We start from the raw sequence: 12,381 nt of genomic DNA on the forward strand, positions 1-12,381 counted from the left end.
TTATTATCAATGTTGAAAACAGCTGGGCCGCTTAATATTTTTGTGGAAACATTTTTTTCAGGATTTTCTGATGAGTAGAAAGTTCAAAAGAAAGCATTTGTATAATATAAATCTTTTTTAACATTACGAATGTCTTTACTGTCACTTTTGAACATTTTACTGTGTCTTTTCTAAATAAAATATTAAAATATTAATTTCTTGAAACAAATCTTACTGACCTCAAACCTGTCAACAGTAGTATACATTTTATTAAATAAAACCAATTCAATTGAACTGAGAGCATTTTACCTCACCCCAGCTGCCATAGAACCACTGAGGGCAGGGGCCGGACTCACAGGAGCGTTGCTCTATGGGTTGAGTGCTTTCATCACAGCTGTTGGCAGAGTAGCCGTTCTCATCCTGGCACACTACCACACGCCTCTGGAATCCTCCGGCACAGGTACTTGAACACTGAGAGGTGTGAAAGAGAAACAGAAGCTACATAATAAGAGAAGGGCTACACACACACATGCCCTCCACACAATCACAAACACAAGCAAGCACATTCTCAATAGACCAATTTCACATTCCATTAGCCTTGACGGAAAATATTTGTCAATACATAAACACTGACCAACCCTGACTCCTTTGATGAGAACGATTATGACTATTTCCTTTTTTCTTTTTTAGAAAATGCTGGAACTGAATGACATTTCGTTTTATTAACGCTTGACTCTTGGCAAAAGAAATGATGTTTTAGCTAAGTTCTGAATAAGCAGAATTAAATGTGATGAGAGAAATAGAGAACGACAGAAACAATACAAAAACAGTTATTAAAAGCATTGCATTGACTTTATTACCGTATATACTAAAAGTAAGATTTTTTAAATGCTTTTGAAATCATCTATTATGCTCACCAAGGCTGCATTTATTTAATCAGAAAAATAGGAAAACTATATTAATGTGAAATATTATTACAATTTAAATAACTGTTTTCTATTTTATTACATTCTCAAATGTAATTTATTCCTGTGATGAAAAAAATAAATTTTCAGCAGTCTTCACAATTCAGTATAACAGAATTTTTCAGAAATTCTAATATTACCTGAACTTTTGAACGACTTTTGATAACTGTACAAGCTGAACGCATGATTTATATCCAGAATCAGAATCATTCAATTCCACATGATTACCATCACTTAGAAGGATGCAAATTATATATAGCTATAAAGGAAGCACTTTTTGAAAGGTCTACAAATACCTACAAGACAAAAAGGAAGAGCTTCCCAAATACTGCACAATATTTAGCTGTTCTTTGAACTCTAAAGACTATTTAAAGCAATGATATCATGAAGGAAACAGCAACATTAATCAGAGGAAATGCTGCTGCTTGGATGACTTCTTAGAGAGTTCATGTACTGGTGATCTCAACACCTTAGATGTCATTCTGTTTCTGGGTTTGCAAAAAACTCTCTAACAGGACTAGTATGTGGAATATATCAAATATCAGAGACATGCAGAGACATAATCATTTTTAGAGGTACTTACCGCCCCCCATGGTCCAGTCCTCCATTGATGTGACTGGGGTCTGCCAGCTCTGTTACGGTCAGCTCTTCCGGCGGGAGCAGTCTTTTTTCGAGAATCAGTGTTAGGTGAAAAGCCCCTGTGGTCGCTGGAGCGAGACGGACACTGGGGCATGGCACACTCCTGCTCTGTTGCTGGTTGATCATCTGGGTCACACTCACTCATTTCCACAACTTGATCGCTGATGTTCATGCACACTACTTGCCCTGTAGTCTTACCCTGACCACAGGATACGGAGCACTGTAAATACAGACAGACACATACACACACACACACACACACACATGATGGCACAGAAAACACATTATACTGAACAATAACACTATATTAAGATGATAACCCACCACACTTAAGTTTAACCTTAAAACTGTCAGGATTTGTATTTTTTAAATGAACTATTACATTTATTAAAAATGGAAGAAAAATAGTCCCCTTAGTTTAGTGTGTTTGACTTTTTCAGATATCTGAAAATATTGATTTAAAAACTAAAAAGCAGGAGGACATTGGCTAAAGCAATCACACCACACTAATTCTTGTCTTCCTGTATAAATGTGAACAGTATGCACACTGAACCCCATCTGCACACAAGAGCCACACAAAATGAACTCTCAGCAGTTTCCAATTACAACTGAGCTCTGAACACCAGAATGAGAGTAGAATGATCAAGGTCAGTAGTCTATGATATTAGGTTGTAGAACAGATGTGAATGAAAATACAAATACTTGCAGGGTAACAATGCTGGCTAACACAAGGGTATGTCAATACTGGACATATATACTGAATAACTACAGTGGGGTCCAAATGTCTGAGACCACAAAATGTATTTTAAACTTGAAAATAAAATATTTACGGATTTTACAAAATGTAGAAAAAAAAGTATGCACTATTTCTAGGTCACAGATGAAATAAATTAATTTGTGATCCTGACCATGTGAACTCTCTCAGCAAATTATTTTCCTTGTTCCATTGAAATACAAAAACAATTTTTAAATTATGCTGGATAAAATAATCAGGTTCAGTTTTCAACTTTTCACAAAATAGTTGTGCTAAAAATAAATAAAATAAAATAAAATAATTAAATTAACTATGAGATAAAAAAGGTATATTTTATTTACCGGAGTCCAGTCCAGGACCTTCCACTGTCCGCATGCCACTATGGAGCAAACCTCACTAGCAGGAGGTTTTGGAAGATGGGAGCAGGCTGATTCCTCTGCTACTCCACCCTGCTGGTCACGGCAACTTACATAGCGCATCCGGGTTCCCTTTCCACAGGTGGCACTGCACTATTGTAAGAAACAACCATTTTACAATATCTACAGAACCTACCACATTGTCTAGCACAATAACTACTAACAGTAATTCATATACATGACATTATTCAAGAACGTACCTGTGTCCAAGATCCAAAGCGCCACTGTGTTTTATGACCAGGATATGACATCACTTTGGTCTCTGGGGCAACAGGATGAGTAACAGGACACTGCGAAAGTTCACAGTCCTATGGAAGGAAGGAAGTGGGCAAGGACAATCAATTTTCAGTAATGAAGATCCGTGACTCTGAGGCCGGTAGGGCTTCAAGGCTGGAGCCAGTGTGCTTGATTTATGCTTGACTGGCTGAAATCACTTGTTCTGGGTCACTGCGCCTTACAGCAAATAGAGGATTTAAAACCAGGGGGCCTCCTGCGTTCTCGTTCTGTCTGTTGTATCCCTCCTTTCGGTTCCTGACTCTCTCACACTCCCACCTACCTCCACTTATTCCCCCTTGGTTTCTGCCTTCGCCAATCATTTTACATGTCTCTCGGAAATACCTGACACTGATTGGTCAATTACAGCAGTCTGCAGTCAAATAGTTTAGTATAAAGACTGTACAGTTTAATTGACCGTTTTCGTACACAGCAATCGATTTACTGCGGAGCTATACTAGTTGTTTCTGTTTATGTTTTATGTAACTTTATAATATCAACTAAAATCTAAATTTTACACAAGATCCTTTCACTTTCGCGTCCGGGTCCTGATCATCCTGCCTGGGTTTATTTTGCGATAATCTGGCTGACTGTACAATATCCCTTATTTATTCAATTATTTTCTCTCTCTTTATAGTGTACACTCACTGGTCACTTTATTAGGTACACCTGTTCAATTGCTTGGTAACACAAATTGCTAATCAGCCAATCACATGGCATCAACTCAATGCATTTAGGCATCTAGATGTGGTGAAGACGACTTGCTGAAGTTCAAACCGAGCATCAGAATGGGAAAGAAAGGGGATTTAAGTGACTTTGAACATGGAATGGTTGTTGGTGCCAGACGGGCTGGTCTGAGTATTTAAAAAACTGCTGATCTACTGGGATTTTCACGCACAACCATCTCTAGGTTTTACAAAGAATGGTCTGAAAAAGAGAAAATATCCAGTGAGCGGCAGTTGTGTGGACGAAAATGCCTTGTTGATGTCAGAGGTCAGAGGAGAATGGGCAGACTGGTAAGAGATGATAGAAAGGCAACAGTAACTCAAATAACCACTCGTTACAACCAAGGTATGCAGAATACATCTCTGAACGCACAACACGTCAAACCCTGAAGCAGATGGGCTACAGCAGCAGAAGACCACACCGGGTGCCGCTCCTGTCAGCTAAGAACAGGAAACGGAGGCAACAATTCGCACAGGCTCACCAAAACTGGACAATAGAAGATTGGAAAAACGTTGCCTGGTCTGATGAGTCTCGATTTCTGCTGTGACATTCAGATGGTAGAGTCAAAATTTGGCATAAAGAACATGAAAGCATGGATCCATCCTGCCTTGTCTCAAGGGTTCAGGCTGGTGGTGGTGGTGTAATGGTGTGGGGGATATTTTCTTGGCACACTTTGAGCCCCTTAGTACCAATTGAGCATCGTTTAAACGCCACAGCCAACCTGAGTATTGTTGCTGACCATGTCCATCCCTTTATGACTACAGTGTACCCATCTTCTGATGGCTACTTCCAGCAGGATAATGCACCATGTCACAAAGCTCAAATCATCTCAGACTGGTTTCTTGAACATGACAATGAGTTCACTTTACTAAAAATGGCCTCCACAGTCACCAGATCTCAATCCAATAGAGCACCTTTGGGATGTGGTGGAACAGTAGATTCACATCATGGATGTGCAGCCGACAAATCTGCAGCAACTGCATGATGCTATCATGTCAATATGGACCAAAATCTCTGAGGAATGTTTCCAACACCTTGTTGAATCTATGCCACGAAGAATTAAGGCAGATCTGAAAGCAAAAGGGAGTCCAACCCGGTACTAGCAAGGTGTACCTAATAAAGTGGCCAGTGAGTGTATATTTGCAGTATATGTCTTATGTATACATGTTGTCAGACTTTTATCAACCTGGTTGGTTTGATGGTGGGAAAAAAGCGCTCTTTCTTTAATCTCCTTAGATCCTTGTGAAAATTAAGCTCTATAAAACCAATGCCTCAGGAAAGTTCATAAAATACTCTGTGAAATGCAGCGTTCAGCCAGTCTAGCTCTGCAGCACAATTACACTGGGGGAGGGGGAACAGGGTAAATGTAATTTTGCAGGTATGTGCAGATTGTTAAGTAGATAAAATCAAGATCCAGATGACTGCAAATTAACTTAAATGACTATCAAATATAAATCTGCAGGGGAACTATATAGACATGGAAGTTATAAATCACAACAGTTCATACTGAAAAAACCACACATGCAAAACCCACAAGTTAATGGTGAACATTGCACACACATACAGAGTCCCACACTATTTGACCAGTGTATTTCTTTATTCTTTCCAGGTGTTTATAATAATTTCAATAATAAAATTCAGATTTAGATTAATGAATCATTAATAAATTGATTTCGTGTACCTATTGGGTCAGTTCACTGAAATAAACTGATTCAAAACACTGAGTCACTCACATTACTTCAATAAAAGTAATAATAATCTTAAAATAACATTTTTAGGATTATATCAATTGCCATGTCTTGTACAGCCCTAAAAAACATACATTTTAAATTCCCTAATATTTCCAGACATTTCAAAACCATGGGAACACTTTTAAGGTTAATTTCCTATTCCTTCAGACAAAGCCTTATTGAGTGCAGGTGATAAATATGCTGGGTGGGAAACTTCCTTCTTGCCTTTCTGGCTGTACCTGCACGCACTTTTTTTTTCTCTTTTCCAGTTTCATATTCCAGGATGGTGTAAAATAATTAGTGCTGTCAAATGATTAATCGCATCCAAAATAAAAGATTTACATAATATATCTGTGTGTACTATGTATATTTATTATGTATGTATAAATACACACACATACATGTATTTACATGTATATATTTACAGGTACATCTAAAAAAAATTGAATATCGTGAAAAAGTTCTTTTTTTTTCTTGTAATTTATTTCAAAAAGTGAAACTTTCATATATTTTAGATTCATTACATGTAAAGTAAAACATTTCAAAAGTTTTTTGTTTTAATTTTGATGATTAGAGCTTACAGCTCATGAAAGTCAAAAATCAGTATCTCAAAATATTAGAATATTTACATTTGAGTTTCAATTAATGACCATCCCTACAGTATAAATTCTGGATATCTCTTGTTCTTTGAAACCACAATAATGGGGAAGACTGCTGACTTGGCAATGATCCAGAAGACGAACATCGACGCCCTCCACAAAGAGGGTAAGTCACAGAGGGTCATTACTGAAAGGTGTGGCTGTTTACAGAGTGCTGTATCAAAGCATATTAAATGCAAAGTTGACTGGAAGGAAGAATTTGGGTAGGAAAAGGTGCACAAGCAACAGGGATGACCGCAAGCTTGAGAATGCTGTCAAGCAAAGCTGATTCAAACATTTGGGAGAGCTTCACAAGGAGTGGACTGAAGCTGGAGTCAGTGCATCAAGAGTCACCACGCTCAGACGTCTTCAGGAAAAGGGCTACCAAGCCACTTCTGAACCAGAGACAACGTCAGAAGCGTCTTACCTGGGCTGTGGAGAAAAGAACTGGACTGTTGCTCAGTGGTCCAAAGTCCTCTTTTCAGATGAAAGTAAATTTTGCATTTCATTTGGAAATCAAGGTCCCATTGTCTGGAGGAAGAGCAGAGAGGCACAGAATCCATGTTGCTTGAAGTCCAGTGTGAAGTTTCCACAGTCAGTGATGATTTGGGCTGCCATGTCATCTGCTGGTGTTGGTCCACTGTGTTTTCTGAAGTCCAGAGTCAACGCAGCCATCTACCAGGAAATTTTAGAGCACTTCATGCTTCCTTCTGCTGACAAGCTTTATGGAGATGCTGATTTCATTTTCCAGCAGGACTTGGCACTTGCCCACACTGCCAAAGGTACCAAAAGCTGGTTCAATGACTATGGTGTTACTGTGCTTGATTGGCCAGCAAACTCGCCTGACCCGAACCCCATAGAGAATCTATGGGGTATTGTCAAGTGGACGATGAGAGACACCAGACCCAACAATGCAGATGACCTGAAGGCCGCTATCAAAGCAACCTGTGCTTCCATTACACCTGAGCAGTGCCACAGTCTGATTGCCTCCATTCCACACAACATTGATGCAGTAATTCATGCAAAAGGAGGCTCAACCAAGTATTGAGTGCATAGAAATGAACATACTTTTCAGAAGCCTGACATTTCTGTTTAAAATATCCTTTTTTATATATATCTTATCTAATATTCTAATTTTCTGAGTAAATATTGACCTTTTTCACTATATTCTAATTTTTTTAGATGTACATTCATATAATTTATATTATACATAAATATATTTAATATATAAACGTAACATATTGTTCTTAAATATATACATGCATGGTTATGTATTTATATATACATAATAAATATACACAGTACACACATATATACTATGTGAACAAAAACGTTTATTTTGGATGCGATTAATCGTAGTAGTTACTGAGAATGAAAGAAATACTATGGAATCAATGCTTACTGTCAACTGTTTGGTTGCCAACATTCTTTAAAATGTCTTCTTTTACATTCAACAACAACCAAAAAAAAAAAACTCAACTTGTAAGCGATGACAGAATCTTCATTTTTGGATTAACTATCCCTCTAATGTATCAGTGCCACAAATCATGTCCATTTCAAAGCAAAACAGTGTTTGCAATAACAATAACGCATGATCTCCAAGGTTTCTTAATTGTGCTGTGGTTCAGCCATTAAAAGCAACTTTTAACCACTCCCTGGCTTCTTGCTCTTTCATTTCATCAAGCATACAGCAAATTGAACCAGGGAGACTGGTTCACCCCTTTATGGTTTTCAGTAGTTATATTATGAAAAACTAACTCAGTTCTTAGTTTGCAATCAATTATGAGAAAGAGAGAAATGAGTGAGAGACAGTGTGAATGTTAGAGATCAATGCTCCTACCTGAGTGTCTGTTGGACGTGTTGCTGCATTACATTCAGAGTCATCCATGACAGAGCTGTACGAGCCAACCACACACTTCACAGCTCTCATCTGATAGCCCGGGCCACATGTGGTGGTACACTACACACACAAATAAAGAGGGAGGTCAGTTAGGGACAGTATATTATTTAATGTTACATTGTAATGCCTATTTAAGGCTGCCACTATTGGACTGCTGGCATCAATCCAGCACTGATGTGATAAGCACCCACATGGGCAACCTGGGATGTGGGCCAGTAATTTGTCCACCTTTATCCTTTTCTTTATCTCTTTTCCTCATCGCTGACTTGACTGCAACAAGGTCAAGCTAGTGTGGCAGCATTTAGAGCTAGATCGCATATGCTTCAGTAAAGCACCTCAAACATGCATTTATCATGATTGCTTAATCTATGCAAGAGTGATGTCTAATCTCTATCATACTTTAGGACTTAAAGATAGTTTGCCAACACAAATGCTACAAATTATATGATTCCCCTCTGGTGATCTCTGGAAAAAATCTATTTGCTTTTCTGTAGAAAGTCATAAACTGCTCAAGTGGATAGAAAACAGATTATCCATGAATAGATGATATTCACATGGTGTCTGCAAGTTTTAAAAAGTATTTAAGATGGATTTGTAACAAAAAGCTTAAAAAAGATTTTAACACCACATTCTGCTCAACTGTATGATTGGCAATAAGCTAAAAAAACTTAATTATATTCAATACTCTTAAATTACTTTATTTTATTTTCAAATAAATTCTTTTGAGCTGATTATTCATCTAAGACTCAAGAAAAAGACCACCAAAAAAAAGCATCTGTTTTTAACATTAATAATAATGATCAAATGTTTCTTAAGCACAAATTCAGCATATCAGAAAGATATATGAAGAATCATGTGACATAGCTGCTGAAAATTCAGAGCTGCTATTATGAAACAAATTACATTTTTAAATATATAAAAATAGAAAACAGATATTTTAAATTGTAATAAAATTTCATAATATTACTGTTTTTACTGTATTTTCAATCAAATAAATGCAGCCTTCTTTTCAAGAATAAAAATAAATAATAATAAATAAATAAATCTTGCCAACTCTAAACTTTTGAATGGTAGTATATTACTTTTAGTTTTTTTACTTTTCAATCGTGGGTATCATATAAATCAGAATGGAAAAAGTCTATTATCACCTTTGCAATAATATCAAATATTCTGCAGTACAAGCTCAAAAAATGGCACATTCACACAGATGTTTTAAAGCAGCACAGTGTTTTGCACTGTTGAATGTTGATTATTGATTTCCATGTACAGCTGACAAAAAAAAGAAACAAGATGAAAAACTTTAAGCTTGCTCTGATGACATTTTAAGTACATGCAGCAAAGCATCGTAAATCGGCTGCCTAGTGAGAAGCAAGTTTTTCAATGAACTAATGTGTTGACTTCTGGGAACAACATTTAAAACTTATTTAAAAAAAAGCAAATGAAACACGTTTTAATACTTTTCAGGGATCCACAGACATTATAAACGGCATAGATATGTCTGTTTCAGATGTGTTCCACATCGACGCAAAAGTACCAAATGTTGTTCTTTGTCTGGTCCCTAACCTCATTAAATTTTTGTGGTCACTTTCTGCCCACACAGCAGCTGTTATAATCTGTTTACATAATCTGATTTTATATCTGCCAGCTATGACTGTACTGACTGAAATTACATTGCGTTATCACAATACACTTGCATTTTCATTTCACAGGCATAAGCATCAAATATACTTCATGTAATACCTGACATACCTAAAATGCACCCAAATACAGTTTTTTTTTTGTTTCTCACCTGTCCCCAGGGTCCCACCTGCCAGGAAGCACATTCTTGCTGTTGGCAGGCCTGTACCGACTCTGGTTTGGAGGAATCACAGAAGCCGTCATCCAAACGCTCCTCTCCAAACTGACACCAAGTCTGACGGTGCTTATAGCCCTTGCCACATGTCACTAAACACTACAAAATGAATTCCAAAGTAGCATTAGAATAAGTCATGGGGAAAGACTAGATTTTTACTTTGATGGTGTAAGCATAGTCTGCATAAATCCAGATTACATTTGAAGCTGCTCTTGTATTCATAGGATGCATTGGTCGGTGTTTACCTCAGACCAGTCTCCAGTTTTCCACTGAGGACACAGGAACTCATTACAAGGTTGGACTGTGAGCTTTTCTTGTGGGTTGCACTTGGTTTCGTCATTAGTTTCTGCTGACTTTCCACATACTGCACTCCTATGACGTGTTCCTCCTCCACAGCTCCTGGAGCACTAGAAAACCAAGAAAAAAAACCCTCATAGTAAGTCACATGTCAAATATAATACAGTCCATATTCTTTCAAGTACATGAATCTATTTATCAAGAGCTGATTTGAGACCAATGAGGTTTTTCGCACCTCAGACCAGGAAGAGTACGCCCATCCACCAGGGTTGCAGTCTCCATGGCACACCTCCTTGTCTTCAGGCTTGCGCTGGTTGCTGCAATATCGGTCATCAACCTTCTGGGTTTTCCCATCCAACCTGCTCTGTTTGATGCAGTAAATGTACAAAGTCCTGAAGCCCTGACCACAAGTGGCTGTACATTCGCTTTTGCGAACAACCTGCCACCTGTAAATTGAAGAAATGCAACAAAGTTAAACCCCATGCAGCCTTATTTCTGGTTTCATTACAAAAACAAAGTAAATAAATAGATAGACTCATTCAAAAGTTAAGATTGTCGGGTAGGTAAGATTGTTTAATGATTTTGAAAAAAAGCCTCTTATGTTCACCAAGGCTGCCTTTATTTGATCAAAAATAGAGCAAAAACTCTTACACTGCAAAATATTATTAGTTTAAAATATCTGTTTTCTATTTTAATGTATATTAATGTGTCAGTTATTCCTGTAATGGTAAAGCTCAAATTTCAGCATCATTACTACAGTCTTGGGTGTCACATGATCATTCAGAAATCACTCTAATTTGCTGATTTTGTGCTCAAGTAACATATCTTATTATTATGTTGAGCTGATTATCTTTTATCATTTAGAACATTATAAATGCCTTTACTGTAACTTTTGATCAATTTATTATACCCTTGCTGAATAAAAATATGAAAGGGATAGTTTACCCAAAAATCAAGCGTATAGCGTTAGTTCTGGCCTTGTCAAGTCAAGCTTGCATTGGCTGACTCTCAGCTGATCCACATCTACCTATAGGAATACAACGCCTATAACGGCATTCTTAAATAAGGTCTAGTCAGTATTATTCAGCAGCTTTTTCACTTGCTCAGGCGCAAACGACCCTCCTCCATCTCCAACTCCTCTCACCACCGTTAGGACTTGGCTTTCTAATAGTCCTCATTGAATCAGACTCCTTTTAGCTTGAATAATGTTGTTACACTTAAATATCACTAAGAACATTAATGATATCTGCTTTGTTCTGTTCTGTTTACCCTAAGGGGGTTATTATTGCTTCTCTTCCTGTTCATTCATGACGGGTTGCATGGATGGGCAGGGAGTTTTTGCCCAGAACAGAACCATACCGCAAATCCAAACTGTATGCTAAGTGTCAATCATTTTAACGATAGTGGTCCTGACAGAAATTCAAATTCTGTCATTAATTACTCACCCTCATGTTGTTCCAAACCCGTAAGACTCCAGACAACAAACACAAATTAAAATATTTTGGATGAAATCAGAGCGCTTTCTGACCCTGCACAGACAGCAATGTAACTGAAATGTTCCCAGACCCAGAAACTTACTAAAGATATTAAAATAGTCCATGTGACATCAGTGGTTTAACCGTAATTTTGCGAAGCTACGATAACACTGTTTGTGCGCAAAGTAAACAAAAATAACAACTATTCAACAATTCTTCTCTTCTGCATCACCATCCTCTACCATTATCAAGAGTACATGCATGTGCATTCTTCTGTTTGTAAACAAGGCGCAGCACATGCATGTTCTGCAGAAAGCAGCATGTTCTACAAGATCAGAAAACTCTTGGATTCGAAGATGAACGAAGGTCTTACAGGTTTGGAATGACATGCGGGTGAGTAATTAATGACAGAATTTTCAATTTTGGGTGAACTATCCTTTTAACTTCTTTCACACACACACACACAAGTTTATAAAACTAGTGAATGTGAACATGTACCTGAGTTCACAATCTGTGTTGCATGGCTCAGAGATCACAGCTGGTTTGGGAGAGCCATGGCACCGCTGATCAGACACAACCACTCGATCCGACTCACGACTGCACAAGATCTTCCTCTTGCGCTCTCCTGATGCACATAACATAACATACACAAGTTCAAACACACGTTTGTGATCTAGACAAAGAAAGAAAAAAGAAAGTTCCTCATCGCATTCTCCAAATTTCCAAGAAAAACTGAA

General features: G+C 37.6%; 1 protein-coding gene across 1 annotated transcript in view; it reads right to left on the reverse strand.

Annotated features, from left to right (window-relative positions):
• Positions 1 to 12,381, reverse strand: part of LOC306855401 (A disintegrin and metalloproteinase with thrombospondin motifs 9-like) — a gene marked incomplete at its 5' end in the record, with an annotated part of 30,490 nt that overhangs the window by 3,197 nt on the left and 14,912 nt on the right. Inside the window, 9 exons of the mRNA XM_079394103.1 lie at positions 289 to 450; positions 1,528 to 1,803; positions 2,679 to 2,846; positions 2,954 to 3,061; positions 7,961 to 8,080; positions 9,810 to 9,971; positions 10,118 to 10,279; positions 10,405 to 10,615; positions 12,143 to 12,269. Coding sequence (XP_079250229.1) covers positions 289 to 450; positions 1,528 to 1,803; positions 2,679 to 2,846; positions 2,954 to 3,061; positions 7,961 to 8,080; positions 9,810 to 9,971; positions 10,118 to 10,279; positions 10,405 to 10,615; positions 12,143 to 12,269 — 1,496 coding nt within the window. The remainder of the gene's footprint in view (positions 1 to 288; positions 451 to 1,527; positions 1,804 to 2,678; positions 2,847 to 2,953; positions 3,062 to 7,960; positions 8,081 to 9,809; positions 9,972 to 10,117; positions 10,280 to 10,404; positions 10,616 to 12,142; positions 12,270 to 12,381) is intronic.

Source organism: Barbus barbus, assembly GCF_936440315.1.
Source record: "Barbus barbus genome assembly, chromosome: 35".
NCBI classification, from domain to species: Eukaryota; Metazoa; Chordata; class Actinopteri; order Cypriniformes; family Cyprinidae; genus Barbus; species Barbus barbus.